This window comes from Pleurodeles waltl, chromosome 1_2 (assembly GCF_031143425.1).
Source record: "Pleurodeles waltl isolate 20211129_DDA chromosome 1_2, aPleWal1.hap1.20221129, whole genome shotgun sequence".
NCBI classification, from domain to species: Eukaryota; Metazoa; Chordata; class Amphibia; order Caudata; family Salamandridae; genus Pleurodeles; species Pleurodeles waltl.
In genome coordinates, this window is record NC_090437.1 from 743,058,698 (window position 1) to 743,077,954 (window position 19,257).

The 19,257-nt window shown below is 43.9% G+C and overlaps 1 protein-coding gene across 4 annotated transcripts in view; it reads left to right on the forward strand.

Annotated features, from left to right (window-relative positions):
* Positions 1 to 19,257, forward strand: part of TMEM144 (transmembrane protein 144) — a 188,176-nt gene that overhangs the window by 101,155 nt on the left and 67,764 nt on the right. For all 4 annotated transcript variants that reach the window (XM_069243307.1, XM_069243298.1, XM_069243280.1 and 1 more), the window contains one exon: positions 5,796 to 5,915. In XM_069243307.1, coding sequence (XP_069099408.1) covers positions 5,796 to 5,915 — 120 coding nt within the window. The remainder of the gene's footprint in view (positions 1 to 5,795; positions 5,916 to 19,257) is intronic.

Here is a 19,257-nt window from a genome sequence, read left to right on the forward strand (position 1 = left end):
CTGTAGCTTTTAGGCAGCAGTAAAAAAGTCAAGTAAGTCTTGTGATTATGTTTCTGCTACAAAAGGATCAGACTTTTGTCTAGTGGCAGTTTTGGTGTCATAAAGAAGTGCAGAAGGTTTATGTGCCTGCTGCAAAGAGTAAATCTTTATTTTATGTAAATAGCTGAGTACATTAGTAAAGTCGCCATTACCTGCGCTATAATACAAATCAAATGTATGTGCGGGGGCTATGGAGAGATGAATGGCATTTTTGCTGGGTGGTAGTGAGGAAATCCGAGGAGGAGGACATGGGATTGGGAGCACCAATAATGATTGTTGGACTGGGCGCTAGAGGTGCTAAAGACTGTGACAATTGGTATGTGACAAGGTGTTTGAGTGTCTTGAAAGAACGTGCTGATTGAGGGAAGAAGCGCAGGTAAGGTGACCTCTACTGTTGCACGTATCACACACACACCCCAGCAATTTTGTTGCTGTCTACATAGGCTAGTGTTTTAGAGCAACAGTTTAGCCAGTAGCAGAGATCGCATCTCATTGGATGACTGCTGCTCACGCCCTCACTTGGGTTAGGGAGGACAGCTCTGACATAGGATCAGAGACTGTGACAACAGATACTGAGACAACATCTGAGGAATAGGACAGTGGCACAGACTCGGGGAGTGATTTTTCAGTCAGAGAAGTCCCATTCAATAACTCCTCTTCCAGTAATTATTAGGGAGGTGATGAGGACAGTCCTGCTGTCCCTTCACAAGCACAGTCTGTGCAATGGGACAATAGCGGGTTAGCCCAACCCAGAAAGCAGGTGAATGGGGCGGCAAGCACAGAGAGAGAGTGCTCTCTTGGGAGCTCCCCAATTTAGTTCGGCCCCAAATTCCACCGCCCAAATCGTGTTGTGGAGACATCAGAATTTTATATCACAAAACAAACTGGTTTTGTAAGGAAGGCATCTGTGTTTTTGGTCCTGGGCTCAGAGGCCATATAGGGAAACATAATTAACCCAGACATTTCTGGAAACTAGATATCTGGGGGAGTCCACAGAGGTGTGACTTGTGTGGATTCCCCAAAGTTCTCTTACCCAGAATACCCTGCAAAGTTGAAATGTTGAATAAAAACTCTTTATTTTTTCTTGCATTTCTGTCACACAAACTACAGGAATATGCAGGGATCCACAAAATTCCTACCACCCAGTGATTCCTCACCTGTCCTGATAAAAACACTACCCCACTTGAGTGCCTGCACCTAGTGCCTGCGTCAGGAATAGATCACCCCAGGGTCAATAGTTGCCTCATGGAAGGACCACACAAGTGAGGTACTTTCTTTATCGGGAGACTTGGGGGAATGCTGGGTGGAAGGAAATTTGTGGCTCCTCTCAGATTCCAGAACCTTCTGTCACCAAAATGTGAGGAAAAGGTGTTTTTGGCCAAATATTGAGGTTTGCAAAGGATTCTGCGTAACAGAACCTGGTGGGATCCCCACAAGTCACCCTATATTGGATTCCCCTAGGTGTCTAGTTTTCAGAAATATGCTGGTTTGGTAGGTTTCCCTAGGTGCCGGCTGAGCTAGAGGCCAAAATCTACAGCTAGGCACTTTGCAAAAAAAAACACATCAGATTTCAGTGTAAAAATGTGATGTGTCCATGTTGCGTTTCCTGTTGCGAGCATTAGGCCCACCCACACAAGTGAGGCACCATTTTTATCGGGAGACGTGGGGGAACAAAGAATAGCAAAACAAGTGTTATTGCCCTTTGTCTTTCACTACATTTTTTCTTCCAAATGTAAGACAGTGTAAAAAAAAACAAAAAAGTATATTTGAGAAATGCCCTGTAATTCACATGCTAGTATGGGAACCCCAGAATTCAGAGATTTCCACTCCTTCTCAACACCTTATCCTATGCCCATTTCGGAAATACAAAGGTTTTCTTGATACCTATTTTTCACTCTTTATATTTCAGTAAATGAATTGCTGTATACCCAGTGTAGAATGAAAATCCATTGCAAGATGCAGCTCATTTATTGGTTCTGGGTACCTAGGGATCTTGATGAACCTACAAGCCCCATACATGCCTGCAACCAGAAGAGTCCAGCAGACGTAATGGTATACTGCTTTCATAAATCTGACATTGCAGGAAATAGTTACAGAGTAAAACGTGGAGAAAACTGGATGTTTTTTTAGCTCAATATCCATATTCTTTTATTTCAGCTGTTATTTTCTGTAGGAAAACCTTGTAGGATTTTCACAAATTACCCCTTGCTGAATTCAGAATTTTGTCTACTTTTCAGAAATGTTTAGCTTTCCAGGATCCCGCATTGGTTTCACACCTATTCCTGTCACTAACTGGAAGGAGGCTGAAAGCACAAAAAATAGTAAAAATGGGGTATGTCCCAGTAAAATGCCACAATTGTGTTGAAAAATGTGGTTTTTCTTCCTGAAAGCTGTGAAGATGGTGATTTTAGCACCGCAAACCCTTTGCTGATGCCATTCTCAGGAAAAAACCACAAGCCTTCTTCGGCATCCCTTTTTCCATTTTTTTTTTTTTTTTTTTTACATATTAAAAAGAAAAAAAAAAACATTCTCACTGTATTTTGTCTAATTTCTTTTGTCTCCCCCAGTGAAACCGACAAACTCTGGGTACCTTTTAGAATCCCTAGAATGTTGGAAAAAAGGATGCAAACTTGGTGTGGATAGCTTATGTGGACAAAACGTTATGAAGGCCTAAGTGCGAACTACCCCAAATAGCCAAAAAAAGGCTTAGCACTTGGGGGGAAAGCAAAGGCCCAGCAGCTAAGAGGTTAAAAGATCCATGAGCGAGCATAGTTTGCAGACCAACAGAATATTTATGGGTCAAATGGACTATAATAACCACAACCCTGATGGCAACTGGAAGCCTTTGCAAGAGTCTGGATTGACACAATCCTGCCACTTTTTGTGCATATACCAAACTTTCAAACATTGGGGATCTTATTCACCAAGGTGAATGTACACATGTAATTTGACTTGTGAACATTTACTCTTACACTGTTGTGAGGTTATTTTAGTGAGATTTTTGTAGGCATGTTATTTAGCCATAGGCCTGCTGCGTGTGCCCTTTAGCCTAATAACAATTTATTTTAATTCATTTTTATTTCTGAGCAGAAGCTTCATTCTGCAGTGATGTTTTATTTCTTACACTTTTAGCCTAAGAACTGTTTTCATTCTTCTTAGGACATTCTTGTTCTGTACCATGCTCAAGGCTGTACTCAATATTGTTGTCAGTACAAAGTAGGAACACCACAGTTGTTGCCCCTTCACAGGAAACATATGTGTTCTTATGTTAGGACAGTTTTCTCTGAACACCAGATGTTTTATTATAAAACATCCCTCTGTCCCCTATATGTTAGAGGGAGAGTTCCAGCCAGAAAGCTGCCATTGTATGCTGTCGCTTCACTGCAGCTGTCTGCCGAGACTTGACATCTTTTCTTCCTACCAGGGAGATGACTCTCAGTAGACCAACAGCCATCTTCACTGCTACCATATTCAGGTCTCGGGGATGGTGTCTTCCTAGGGGTCCTGAAAGGCGGATTAGGGCTATCGCTGCTGTGCTCTAGTAGTAACTTTGTAACGCAGGAATTCCAATCCTTAGCATTGTGACACTATGGTAGGACTTTTCTTATGTTTCACTTTCCTTGTCACTGCAATGCTATTATTATGTTTCATCATCCTAATCATTGCAGTGCATACTATTTTATCTAGAACGCAGTTGATTCAATAAAACATATTGAACCAATTTCTGCTTCTGTTTGTCTTTGCATGTGTGTGACTAATGTAACTGAGAGAAAATAATTTACTGTTGCACCACAATTTCCCTGAGAAATCAGAATGTCATGCGCATGGCTGCTCAGATCACCAGCACTTTTAGGTTCTGGTGAGGTACTGGTAGCTGGCCGGAAGGGTTAGTCACATTGTGTGGAATTGGACTCAGTTCCCCACAACCGGGTGATGCTGCCTCCCAAATCCAGCAGTCGGATTAGTATAATATAATATACAATATAAAATATACTATTTTTGGCTTCTCACCATTTCTGAGGGTAAATGTGTATGTCCCTGTCCTCTGAAACCAGGGAGTAGAGCCACATTTATGACTGTTAAGTTACTATTAGCAACCTTTCATGCATAGGCTGAGGTCTCTGCCACCTGGGAAAAAATCTCCCTGTAGTAAATTACAGAGAAAAAAAGAAATGTTTATTAAATGTAAAAATAATTTACCAAAAATGTTTTTTAAACATTTATGTGAAGCACTTTTACATGTTTATTAACCTAGAAAAATTAACAGAATTTACTGCACTGTTCTCGCAAGTGTATTAAAAAATTAATTTAAATATAGTTCATTAGTTTATAATTATGAATTTAGATTTGTTTAAAAAATACCAACAGTTAATGTTTATTTGTGTATAGTATGTATCCTAAATTACTAAATGTTGTGAAATATTCATTTTATATAATTTTAGTTTACCTAAAATGTATTTGTTTTAAATTTAAAACATTTACTTAAAAAATGATAACATTTGTATGTTTTTATTTGTCTATATTTTTTCTGACATTAATTAAAATGTATATGCATTTTTAAAAGTTGAAATACTTTAATTTATTTAACTTTCTTTTGCATGGTGTTATAGTTTAAGCCCAGGACTCCATTAATATCCATGGAAGACTATTGCAGTTCCACTGCTTTGTCATGTCTGTTGATTGACTTGCTCCAGATCTGAGCTGGAGTACATTTGCAACTGTTTTAGGACCTTATTGGCTATAGTCGTTTTAGAGGTGCAGTTTGTAAATGGCAGTGGGCTTTCTCTTGTGGGTTCCTGTCCTTCTCTGAACCTCTTAATTTCCCTCCCCAATCCCTACTTTTTCTTCCCTACATACCTCCCATTTGCTAATAAGCATGCCCCATTTATAACCTATTCCCCTCTGTCTTTCCCGCATTTAATATTAAAATGTAGGGTTGCATGAGCAGAGATCTCTATAATTGGAGCGAAGATCTCTTCATAGAAAAGTTAGAACAGGCAGAAGTGGAGGTCTCCTCATTTAGGTTTACGAATAGCGTTTTGTAGTACCAGAATAATGTTACTAAAAGTACTACAAATTGCAGTTTGATGATAGGCTCATGTACATTTTTACATACCCATACAATATCCACAAAAACCCGATGGAATGTTGAATTTAGAAACAAAGCCTAATAAGACTTTTGCTCTGAACCTGCCTGTTGTGGATGCCTGCAAAATGAAAGTCCGGTGTTTTACTGTCATGCCCATTGAATTAAATAGCACACAGAATTGTCCACATGGTATATAATAAGCTGATTGCGGGTCTTAGCGTTGCTTTTCATTTTAAGAATAACCCAAACTATTGGGTCCTGTGAGTCTTTTTGGCATTATGGTATCCTTTGAGAGGGAATGTGATATACTCATGTAAGTTCTATCATTTGTCAGCCTCCTTTTATTTAGCAGGACACTGTGAAGATGACAAAAGGTCCTGTGGGCCATTGATGACACAATGTAAAGTAGAGTAGGTAGAGTGTTATGAACTACAAAACTAAGAAAACGTGTCTAAACAGTGGTGCTGGACAAGTTTTAAGTCACTTAGCTCTTTTGTATATGTGGGTTCTTTGGCACCATAGTGACTAATGCCTCTACTGTAACATCTCTTTCTAATATCAATTTTACATTTGATTATAGTAAGTCTTTTTGATGCAACATTGTTAAATAATTGTTGCTTAATGTTAATGCATATTTATATTTTTGCTTCCTTTGTTTATTTTTCAGATGTGGACTATGTATTTGCTCACTTCAGTGGTATATTTCTAACCAGTTCAGTTTATTTTCTGATCTACTGTGCAGTTATGAAAAATCACCCCAAGGTTTACCCTGAAGCCGTGTTACCAGGTACTGTATGAAGATTATTATACAATTTTATCATTTTCTCTTTTGTAGAATCTTGGGCAGCTAGCTGATGTCTCTACTCACTATTTACCATCTCACAAAGTTCCTCTAAAGGATTGTTCAGTGAGTGAAGTTCCGCTCCCTCCAGTTACTACCTCATCAATGCATAAACCATGGCTGTACATGCCTGTCTTATCAGTCCATTTGTACTTTTTATCCCCACACAGCTGTACACATTTTACTCTTGATTGGATACAAAACAACAGGCAAATATACAATACTTGTTTCTGAACAAAGTTTTTACCTTCAGGCTTGATCACTTGTTTGGAGGTTGAAATGTTCCACAGGACAAAGCTAGAAGCTGTAGCCAGGGAAGGCTGCATTAGGCAAGATACGTTTAGTGCAAAGTCCCTCCTAAACTTATAAAGTGGGATTAACTTGTGTTTGTTTGGTGGCTTAGGGTACCTTCCTGGGCAAGCTTCAACACCTTGTACTATCCACGAGAGATTAAAATAATGACTTAAGTCCTGCTTTTCTCCAACTTGTGAAAAGTTCCTTCTGGTCAGTTCTGCAGCCCGTAGCTCCCCAGGAAAGACCTCTAGACTTCGGATCGCTCACCAGGCAGGTCTCTTACAGGGCACAACCCTCTGTGGTGAAGTGGGCCATATTGGAGTCAGGGGTCCTTGCTTTCTGTGTCCCCAAATCAGGCAAACAGTAGGCAACCTTCTTTTCTCTTAGAGCAGTGGTCCCCAATCTGTGATCTGCAGAGCCTCAGGGGGTCTGCGACTGCTTAGAAAATTAAATATTTACATAGTAGGTACCCAGCTTTCAGTAATGACCCAGTGCAGGGTTGGGGGTTTCCTGGGATTCCAATAATGATTCAGTGGGGGTCCCCAGGTTCCAGTTATGATAAAGTGGGGGTCCATAGAAGACAAAAGGTTGGGAACCACTGCCTTAGAGTGTAGTTCAAGGCCCTGGATGCCACCTAGATTCAGGAGTTCTTGAGTGAGTATACTTTATCCAGCAGGAGTAGGAGGTGTTCTTCCTGCAGGGTCTTCTTCAGGTGAGAGCTTACCAGGTGGAGGAATGTCCTGAGAACCTGATAGTTGAAGTGCCAGATAAATTATGAGCAGTTGTCAGAAATTCTGCCACCCAATTCGACCCATTTTATCACAGTTTTCCACCTCTTTTAAAGAACTTAAACTCTTTCCTTAGTAGAAAATTACTAAGGAACCCATGTTTTAATATGGCAGTGCCCTCTGCCACCAGGCAGGCTTTTCTTTAGCTCTTTAGCCACTCCCTTACTTAGATGAGCTCTCCTGCCAACTGGCAGGGTCTACACTAGTCCTCTCCATTACTGTGACTGAAGCCTAGTTGTCTAGGAGGTCCTGGGACTGAATAGGAGAAGTCAGCCCTGGCATCTATTCTGCCACCTGTTGATTTCCGCTCTCAGATAGGTAATCCCTACTGAGTAGTCCGCAGTCATCATTACTCTGGTCTTTCCTGGGCTTGGAGGTAGCCCATTGTCTTCTGAATCAGCATTGTCAATTTTCAAGTCATGGATTTGTACTGTAGCCCTAGAGGTGTGATAGGTTTTAACCAGTGCTTAATTTGTAAATGAAAATGTGCTAGTGTCCAAAGCTCTGCTCTGAAACATGCGGCTGCTGCAATTAAATCTGTGAGCACTGAATACTGAGGCAGCTTAATCCTGAAGCCATCTTGGGTCTCTTTAATCCATTTACAGCCACATCCTGCTCCTTCAGCTCACTCTCGCAGCTTTCTGCTTTCTCCCTTTGTGAAGTTTTTTCGTTTTTCTATTCCTCCCTCTTTCCCATATGTGTCTTTAGCTCGCAGTAAATGTTTGAGGCAGAAGAATAAGTGCCAGCCCTAAAAAATATTTCCCGGCGCCTGCACCAGAAATCACCGGCTCAAATTAAGCACTGGTTTAAACCAATTATGGTGAGGGTTCAGGTAGCCCAAAGTATATTTTGTTAATGTTATTTGTCTTGTCCAGTTAGCAAAAATCTGATTTTTAGCTGTAAATCTGAATTTGAATCTAAAGTGATAAGTAACTTTGAAGAATGTTTCTAGTATTTTCCCGGGAGACAATAGAAAATGAATTATTTTAACCACACCTAGGCTTTCCTATGGACCTAAATACAACAGCAAAATGGCTTTTAGGTCTTCAGTCACTATGAGGGCACACTTTATACATTGACTGTGCTATATATGTAAATGTTCGATGGCATGTGTAGCTGCAGATAAACATGCTGTGCATATCTCGCCATCTAGTGTTGGGCTCGGAGTGTTACAAGTTTTTTTTTTTTCGAAGAAGTCTTTTTTCAAGTCACAGGATCGAGTGGTGACTCTTCTCGGTGATAGTGCGCATGGGCATCGACTCCTTTGTTAGATTGTTTTTTTTTTTTCTGCCATCTGGTTCGGACGTGTTGCCTCTCGCTCTGGGACCTCCGATTTGGAAACTCTATATTATCTCAAACTTTTCTCATTTCGTCTGTATTATTTAGAATGCAGATTCTTCTGCACTCAATCTGATCTGGGATCAAGGAAACACTCTTTCGGGCACTCGCGCCCTTCTTGGGCCTGTCCGAGACTACTGCGTCATAGCCTGATGGATAAGACTCCATTCCGATTCTGTCCTCTGTGCCACGCTAAATTTCCTTACACTGACCAGCACTTAGTCTGTAATCTCTGCTTTTCTCCGGAACATCGTGAGGAAAGCTGTGAGGCGTGTCGGTCTTTTTGATCAAGAAAACACTACATGATCGAAGGGCACGAAGACTGGAGATGGCGTCCAAGCACACACAGTCCACCACCGACACCCTCGAAGAGGAGCAAGCACAGATGGCAGTTTCGATCCCAGACTCCGACTCCGAACAAGGTTCAGATGACGAAAGCCAGCCGATAGCAGCGGCGCAGTATGTGAGTACACCTGCCCCAACACCCACTTTTAAAAAATCAAGCAAGGCCTTGGGTGCATCACTGCTGTCAAGCCATGGTTCCACCCGAAAAAGATTAATCGTCGACCGACCCTTGGGTTCGGCACCGAAAAAGCCCAAAACACTCCATCAACAGGTTACCACACCGGTTTCAGTGTTTGGGTCGAGCTGAAAAATTCAAACCTCAACCTCTGAACCGAGCTGACCCCTTCAATCATTGGATCCAAAAAGAGTACACTCTGCTTTGGAGCTGATACCTTGGCCAACAGCTTCGGAACTAAAACATCTCGGTCTGACTTCGGAGCCGAAAACATCATCCTATACAGAGGAGACAGGACTTTTGGCTCGATTGAAGCAGGTGCCCAAATCATTCACTGAACGTTCCTCTAAGGGCACAAAACATACCTATGAACATCAAATGGAAGAATTGGACATACAACCTATTTTAGCGGTTATGGATAGCAAGCAGAGAATAATACAAATCCAGAAAGAGACTGGAAAAATGATTACTTCTCCACCTCCACAGACTGAAAGAAAGCTAGCATTTCAAGAGACTCATGATACTGCCCCACCACTGGCAAAAATGTTCAAGTGGAAGAAAAAGCCGAAACCTCTACAGCTTTCTTCACCACATTCACTGCAGGTTTCTTTTTCTCCACAACTGCTCACTCCACCACCACCACTGTCACCATCACACTGTCATACTTTTTCACAAGGAGACACTGTAGACCCATGGGACATGTACAACTCTGATCCTATACCATCTAATGTTCCAGATCTCTACTCAACTAGACAATCTCCACCCAAGGATAGTACGGTTTATAACCAGGTACAAATGCATGCGGAACCTTTAGAAGAGGATTTTCTTTTAAATACACTATCCTCAACTCACAAGCAATACAAGTGTTTACCAATGGTTCCTTGTATGCTTAAGCACGCAGAGGAAATATTTAAAGAACCTGTTAAAGCTAGGGTTCTAACACCAAGGATTGCCAAAAAATATAAGCCTGCACCAACGGATCCAATTTACATAACCCAACAATTACTACCAATAGTCAATATTCCGGGGATACTTCACCCCCTGCCAAAGAAAGCTGATGTGGTGGGCAAAAGGGTGGCAACACAAGCAGCCAACCAATGACCAGTTGCCAATTCCCAGGCCCTGTTGGCAAGATATGACAGGGCTCATGGGGATGAGATGCAGGAATTCTTGCAATACCTACCCAAAGAACACCAAAAGCGGGTGCAGCAAATTGTAGAAGAGGGTCAGGCCATGACAAATAACAGATAAGTTCTGCTCTAGATGCAGCTGACACTGCAGCAAGAGGAATTAATACCAGCATCACAATTAGTCGACATGCATGGTTGAGGTCCTCAGGTTTTAAACCTGAAATACAGCAGGAGGTCGTTAATATGACATTTAACAAACAGCAACTCTTCGGACCAGAGTTGGACACAACCATTGAGAAACTCAGGAAAGACTCTGACACAGCAAAAGCCACCGTTTTAAAACCCACACTGCAGATGCTTCCAACTCCCATCCAAAGAAAGGACAGCAGTACTACTGAAGAGGTTTATTTAGAGGCTCTTATAGAGGACAAAATTTCAGGGCTAGAGGAAAATTTGTAGCCTCAAAGGGTGCTTCCACACCCACTAAACAATGACTTTCCAAACATCCCACACGTCTCCTGTGGGAGGAAGACTGCAACAGTTCCATTCTCACTGGCAAAACATCACCACAGATCAATGGGTACTTTCAATTATCCTCAGTGGTTATTGCCTAGATCTCATCTCCGTTCCACCAAATATTCCCCCTTGTTCTCACAGACTCTCTCCAGAACACACTATTCTACTAAAACAAGACGTATAATCTCTATTACTCAAGGGAGCAGTACAAATAGTTCCCATCTCACAGCAAGGGCCAGGAGTATATTCGCTGCACTTCCTTGTACCAAAGAAGGATGGTACTCTCAGACCCATTCTCGATCTCAGACCTCTAAATCTATATATCCTGTCAGAACATTTTCACATGGTCACTCTACAAGATGTCATTCCCCTGTTACAAAAACAAGATCTAAAGGACGCTTACTTCCACATTCCCGTACATCTAGCTCACAGCAAGTATTTAAGATTCGTAGTATCAGGCAACCACTACCAATTCAAAGTACTACCCTTTAGAGTAACAACAGCACCAATGTTGCTCACAAAATGTCTAGCTGTAGTAGCGGCATACCTCGGAAGACAACAAATACATGTCTTCCCTTATTTAGACAATTGGTTAATAAAATCCAGCACCATTCTAAAATGCCAACACACACAATACACAATAGATACCCTACACACATTAGGGTTCACAATCAGTTACTAGAAATCTCATCTTCAGCCAGCGCAAATTCGACCTTATCTAGGCGTAATTCTCAATACTCATTCAGCATTAGCCTATCCAAATCCACAATGGATACAGGCTTTTCAATGCCTCATATCACACATGCAGGTCAATCAAACTTAAAACCTACACAATAAGATTTGTCATGAAACTATTGGGAATGATGGCATCATGCATAGCAATACTATCAAATGCGAGGCTAAACATGAGACCACTGCAACAGTATCTCTCACAACAGTGGTCTCAGGCACAGAATTGGTTACAGGATCTAGTGTTAGACCACCAAACATACAAATCTCTGCAATGGTGGAATCACAACAACTTAACAAAGGGGCAGCCATTTCAAGACCCAGTGCCACAGATCATAATCACAACAATTGCATCAATGAAAGGTTTGGGAGCCCATCTCAACAATCTAACAATACAAGGGGAATGGGACTCAGTACAAAATACTTACCATATAAACCACTTGGAATTATTAGCGGTGTTCTTAGCCATCAAAGCATTTCAACCACAGATCATACAAAAAACAGCCTTAATAAGAACAGACAACTTGATAACAATGTATTATCTGAAAAAACGAGGGGGGGGGACACTCATCCCAATTGTCCCTTCTAGCCCAAACAATATGGAAATGGGCAATTCCAGTCACATTCACCTGCTAGCGGAATACACCCCGGTAATACACAACCAGCTAGCAGACCTTCCAAGCATGACGCCCCTGGTACCAAGGGCCATGATGCCAGGGAAGGTCTCTAAGGGCTGCAGCATGTCTTATGCCACCCTGGGGACCCCTCACTCAGCACAGACACACTGCTTGCCAGCTTGTGTGTGCTGGTGGGGAGAAAATGACTAAGTCGACATGGCACTCTCCTCAGGGTGCCATGCCAACCTCACACTGCCCATGGCATAGATAAGTCACCCCTCTAGCAGGCCTTACAGCCCTAAGGCAGGGTGCACTATACCATAGGTGAGGGCATAGGTGCATGAGCACTATGCCCCTACAGTGTCTAAGCAAAACCTTAGACATTGTAAGTGAGGGGAGCCATAAGAGTATATGGTCTGGGAGTCTGTCATACACAAACTCCACAGCACCATAATGGTTACACTGAAAACTGGGAAGTTTGTTATCAAACTTCTCAGCACAATAAATGCACACTATGCAGGTGTACATTTTATTGTGAAATACACCCAGAGGGCATCTTAGAGATGCCCCCTGAAAACATACCCGACTTCCAGTGTGAGCTGACTAGTTTTACCAGCCTGCCACACACCAGACATGTTGCTGGCCACATGGGGAGAGTGCCTTTGTCACTCTGTGGCCAGGAACAAAGCCTGTACTGGGTGGAGGTGCTTCTCACCTCCCCCTGCAGGAACTGTAACACCTGGCGGTGAGCCTCTAAGGCTCATCCCCTTTGTTACAGCGCCACAGGGCATCCCAGCTAGTGGAGATGCCCGCCCCCTCCGGCCACCGCCCCACTTTTGGCAGCAAGGCCTGAGGAGATAATGAGAAAAACAAGGAGGAGTCACTGGCCAGTCAGGACAACCCCTGAGGTGTCCTGAGGTGTCTCTGACTTTTAGAAATCCTCCATCTTGCAGATGGAGGATTCCCCCAATAGGATTAGGGATGTGACCCCTCCCCACCGGGAGGAGGCACAAAGAGGGTGTAGCCACCCTCAGGGCTAGTAGCCATTGGCTACTAACCTCCCAGACCTAAGCACACCCCTAAATTGAGTATTTAGGGGCACCCAGAATCGAGGAAGATAGATTCCAGCAACCTGAAGACGAAGGACTGCTGACCTGAAGCCCTGCAGAGAAGACAGAGACACCAACTGCTTTGGCCCCAGCCCTACCGGCCTGTCTCCCCACTTCGAGAAAAACTGCAACAGCGATGCGTCCCCCAGGGTCCAGCGACCTCTGAAGCCTCAGAGGACTACCCTGCATCTAAAAGGACCAAGAACTCCCGAGGACAGCGGCCCTGTTCCACAAAGACTGAAACTTACAACAAAGAAACAACTTTTAAAGGACCACACGTTTCCCGCCGGAAGCGTGAGACTTTCCACTCTGCACCCGACACCCCAGGCTCGACCTGCGGAGAACCAACACTACAGGGAGGACTCCCCAGCGACTACGACCCTGTGAGTAGCCAGAGTTGACCCCCCTGAGTCCCCCAGCAACGCCTGCAGAGGGAATCCCGAGGCTCCCCCTGACCGCGACTGCCTGCTTCAAAGAACCCGACACCTGGGAAACACATTGCACCCGCAGCCCCCAGGACCTGAAGGATCCGACCTCCAGTGCAGGAGCGACCCCCAGGTGGCCCTCTCCCTTGTCCAGGTGGTGGCTACCCTGAGGAGTCCCCCCGCCCCCCCCCCTCCCTTGCCTGCCTGCATCGCTGAAGAGACCCCTGGGTCTCCCATTGAAACCTATTGTGAACCCTACACCTGTTTGCACTCTGCACCCGGCCGCCCCTGTGCCACTGAGGGTGTACTTTTTGTGCTGACTTGTGTGCCCCCCCCCCGGTACCCTACAAAACCCCCCTGGTCTGCCCTCTGAAGTCGCGGGTACTTACCTGCTGGCAGACTGGAACCGGGGCACCCCCTTCTCCATTGAAGCCTATGTGTTTTGGGCACCACTTTGACCTCTGCACCTGACCGGCCCTGAGCTGCTGGTGTGGTAACTTTGGGGTTGCCTTGAACCCCCAACGGTGGGCTACCTTGGACCCAACTTTGAACCCTGTAAGTGGTTTACTTACCTGAAAAACTAACAAATAGTTACCTCCCTAGGAACTGTTGAATTTTTCACTAAGTATCTAGTTTTAAAATAGCTTATTGACATTTTTGCCAAAACTGTACGTTATTTTGTTGATTCAAAGTTCCTAAGATACCTGAGTTAAATACCTTTCATTTAAAGTATTGATTGTAAATCTTGAACCTGTGGTTCTTGAAATAAACTAAGAAAATATATTTTTCTATACAAAAACCTATTGGCCTGGAATTGTCTTTGAGTGTGTGTTCCTCATTTATTGCCTGTGTGTAGGTACAACAAATGCTTAACACTACCCTCTGATAAGCCTACTGCTTGACCACACTACCCCAAAATAGAGCATTAGAATGATCTCTTTTTGCCCCTATCTTACCTCTAAGGGGAACCCTTGGTCTCTGTGCATGCTATTTCTTACTTTGAAATAGTACATACAGAGCTAACTTTCTACAGATAGTAAAGTGCATCCAAACCTGTTACCTAAAAGCAAAAAGACAGCTATTAGTAACCCCAAAGGCACACTCCACCAGGAAAAAAGGAGTAACTATGGCATTTCTAGGGAATATACCAATGACAGAAATCTTTAAAGTAGCCACTTGGTCAACACCCCATACATTTATAAAGCATTACTGTGTAGATGTGTTAGCAACACAACAAGTCACAGTAGGACAGGATGTACCTAGAACACTATTTCAAACAACTTCAACTCCTACAGGCTGACCACCGCTTATGGGAGGAGAACTGCTTTGTAGTCTATGCATAGCATGTGTATCTGCAGCTACACATGCCATCGAATGGAACAGATGTACACTGGGTAAGTGACATTTTCCATATATATCACACTGCCTTGTGGGCTTACAGGATATATTTTAGGGAAAACTGTCAAACATTAAATGAGGCCAAGTAACGCAATTGAATGAAGGTAGCCTTTAAATCATATTTAAATAATTTTAATTTGAAATAGCCCTTTTGAAAACTTTCTCAATCATCCACATAATTCAGCATACTCTTGCCGAGCTGAAGAGGGAACTGATAAAAGACACTTTAAGGTAGTAAAGCTAGCACATAATCAACTTTTTATGTAAGTAATTATATTTCATACATGATCACTTATTGAAATCAGTGTTCAAGTAAAATTCATACACAATTTGAGAAGGTTACAGTGGCATATCTCTTCTTTTGTTATTTACCAATTTCTAATTTTGAGTTTTCTAACATGTCGGAAATAAATTCTACTATCTCCCCAATACATTCTAGTAAATCTATCCATTTGGATAGTTGTTGATGCAACATGGATTACAAGTAACAGAATGCTTGACAACATGTGACCCTTTTATGAAGTAGCAAGGGCTCCAAAAGTTGTTATGTTTGGTGAGAATACAAAAACTGATTAAATATTATAGTGCATGGTTGTCATATGGTCTACTGCTCTGCTCGGTATTAAAGCTTTTCACGTTTTGATGTAATATAGCCTGCCCTAGAGGGCTATACTGGCCATTAAAGGCCCGCTCCAGCATTAAAGGTCCGAGTCGAAGGCAAGGGACTTTAATTCTGGTATAGCCCAGCTATGGAGGCCCATAAGGCTATTAGAACATTCCCCCACTAGAGGGCAGAATGTTCTAATAAATCAATCAAACACCTCATGGAGCTCAAGGGGATTAAATATCCTCTGGCTATGTGAGGCCTTTGTTCACAGCAAGAGCTGTGAACACATTGTTATTGGCACTCTGGGCTTCTACCGACCATTAGAAGCCGAGAGCACTCCATTGTTTTCAGTGGAGCTCCCAACATTTCAATGTTCTAATAAACGCTTTTTACCATAGGTCCTCTTTTCCTTTTGCTGTCTTGCATTATTGTGCAAGTTCCTGTGCCTGACAAGAACCGTGAGTGCACAGATTGCTGTTTCATTGTGCTGATGCAGACATCCACACACTAGCTAAATTCAAATTAGGCAAAAGGCCATCATTGTGAAAGCTGTCCTCTCTACTGAACATATGCTTATTACATATATCACCCATTTTGGAAACTTAGTACGAGGGCTAGAACCTGTTCATTAAATTCCTCTGCTCATGAATCGCTTAACTTGGCTTCATTTTCAAGAGGACTTAGCTGGCTGACCATACAAGATGCTCCTCCTCTGCTCCCTCATGTTATTTTTGACGTGCATTGGAAAAATTCTAGGTACCCATGAAATTCATCCATCCATGGATTTCCTCCGTACCATGCAACTGTTTTAAGTTTTATATGGTGGCCTCATTCACCAAGTCCAATATGGATATAATAGACCTCCCATGAAAGCCCACCACAGAGATGGAAATAAGCAAATGCCCCCTTCTAGTGTAAGATGTAGCAAAGTTCCTTGGAAGCTACTTGAACCCTGGACCCAACTGCCAGACAGGGACAAACTCAAGTTTAAATACTGAGTCTCTGATCAGGTATGTGGTGGGCAAGAGAACAGGCAGGAAAGCCTTCCTATTGTACAAAGCACTGTGCTTACACAAAGAACAAGCATTTGCAATGCAATAGGTCTTGCATTTGCAAGAGTTCAAGCTATTAGCGCTGTAAATTAAAATGTATTTTATCCATGTGTGCTTTGGAGTGGATGTATGTGGGTTTAAATGGCATTGTCAGTTGTGGAATTGTGTCAGGTGTATTTGAGTGGGGGAGAGTGTATTTGTGTAGTGTATTTGTGTAGTGGAATTATGTGGCATGGTGAATAGATTGGGGTGAAAGCTGCACAGAATAGATAGAAAGGACGATGGAGAGGGACAAGCAGTTTCTGCACTAAGTGGTGAATGAACTCCTGACAGAGGAGTGGAAAGACTATGTGAGAAAGAGAGAAAGAAGGGGAGAGCAGGCCACAGACGCTGTAGGAAAGTACCATCTTGCCTGGCATGTTACCCCCATTTTTACTTGTGTGTCAGTTTATTTTTGCCTGTCTCACTGGGATCCTGCTAGCCAGGACCCCAGTGCTCATAGTTTGTGGCCTAAATGTGTTCCCTGTGTGGTGCCTAACTGTGTCACTGAGGCTCTGCTAACCAGAACCTCAGTGCTTATGCTCTCTCTGCTTTTAAAATTATCACTGCAGGCTAGTGACCATTCTTACCAATTCTGATTGGCACACTGGAACTCCCTTATAATTCCCTAGTATATGGTTCCTAGGTACCCAGGGTATTGGGGTTCCAGGAGATCCCTACAGGCTGCAGCATTTCTTTTGCCACCCATAGGGAGCTCAGACAATTTTTACACAGGACTGCCACTGCAGCTTCAGTGAAATAACGTCCACGTTATTTCACAGCCATTTTACACTGCACTTAAGTAACTTATAAGTCACCTATATGTCTAACCCTCACTTGGTGAAGGTTAGGTGCAAAGTTACTAAGTGTGAGGGCACCCTGGCACTAGCCAAGGTGCCCCCACATTGTTCAGGGAAATTTCCCTGGACTTTGTGAGTGCGGGGACACTATTATACGCGTGCACTACATATAGGTCAATACCTATATGTAGCTTCACAATGGTAACTCCGAATATGGCCATGTAACATGTCTAAGATCATGGAATTGTCCCCAATGCCAAATCTGGTATTGGGGTGCCAATCCCATGCATCCCCGGGGCTCCAGCATGGACCCCGTGTACTGCCAAAGTAGCTCTCTGGGGTTTTCACTACAGCTACCGCTGCTGCCAACCCACAGACAGGCTTCTGCCCTCCTGGGGTCTGGGCAGCCCAGTCCCAGGAAGGCAGAACAAAGGATTTCCTCTGAGAGAGGGTGTTACACCCTCTCCCTTTCAAAATAGGTGAAAATGTCTGGGAAGGAGTAGCCTCCCCCAGCCTCTGGAAATGCTTTGAAGGGCACAGATGGTGCCCTCCTTGCATAAAGCCATTCTACACCGGTTCAGGGATTCCCCAGCCCCTGCCCTGGTGCGAAACTGGACAAAGGAAAGGGGAGTGACCACTCCCCTGCCCATCACCACCCCAGGGGTGGTGCCCAGAGCTCCTTCAGTGTGTCCCAGACCTCTGCTATCCTGAATGCAGAGGTGTGAGGGCACAGTGGAGGCCTCTGAGTGGCCAGTGCCAGCAGGTGACATCAGAGACCCCTCCTTATAAGTGCTTACCTGGATTAGGTGGCCAATTCTCCTCTGAGGGCTATTTGGGGTCTCTCCTGTGGGTTTCTCATCAGATAACGAATGCAAGAGCTCACCAGAGTTCCTCTGCAACTCTTTCTTCAACTTCTGCCAAGGATCGACCGCTGACTGCTCCTGGACGCCTGCAAAACCCCAACAAAGTAGCAAGACGACTACCAGCAACATCGTAGCGCCTAATCCTGCTGGCGTTCTCGACTGTTTCCTGGTGGTGCATGCTCTGAGGGCTGTCTGCCTTCACCCTGCACTGGAAGCCAAGAAGAAATCTCCTCTTCCCCCTGCTAATGCAGGCACCAGACTTCTGCATCACCGGTCCTCTGTGTCCCCTCTCATCTCGACGAGCGTGGTCCTTGGAACACAGGAGCTGGAACCAAGTTACCCTGACAGTCTAGTGGTTCTTCTGTCCAAATTTGGTGGAGGTAAGTCCTTGCCTCCCCACGCCAGACAGTAATCCTGTGTACTGCGTGAACTGCAGCTGCTAGGGCTTCTGTGCACTTTTGCAAGGAATCCTTCGTGCACAGCATAGCCCAGGTTCCCAGCACTCCGTCCTGCATTGCTCAACTCGCTGAGTTGACCACCGGCCTCATGGGACACTCTTTTGGAGTGTTGAGATGACCGCCGTGCTCAGATTTTTTTGAACACCTGTTCAAGTGCTTCTGCGGGTTCTGCCTGCTTCTGCGTGGGCTCTATGTGTTGCTGAGCACCCCCTCTGTGTCCTCCTTCAAGGGGCGACCCCCTGGTCCTTCCTGGGCCTTGGCAGCACCCATTTTCTTCAACCATGACCTTTGCAGCTAGCACGGCTTGTTTGCAGTCTTCCTGCGTGGAAACAACTCTGCATCCTCCAGCACTCCGTGGGACATCTTCTGTGCAAAGGAGAAGTTCCTGGCATCTTCCGTTGTTGCAGAATCTTCAGCTTCTTCCACCCGGAGGCAGCCCTTTTGCACCTTTATCCGGGGTTTAGTGGGCTCCTGCCCCTGAGATATTTTTGGCATATTCTGACTAAAATAAAGTACCTTTATTTTTGGTAACTCTGAGTATTGTGATTCTTATGATATAGTACTGTACCCACTATAAGCCAGGCCAGCCTCCTACAGACGCATAA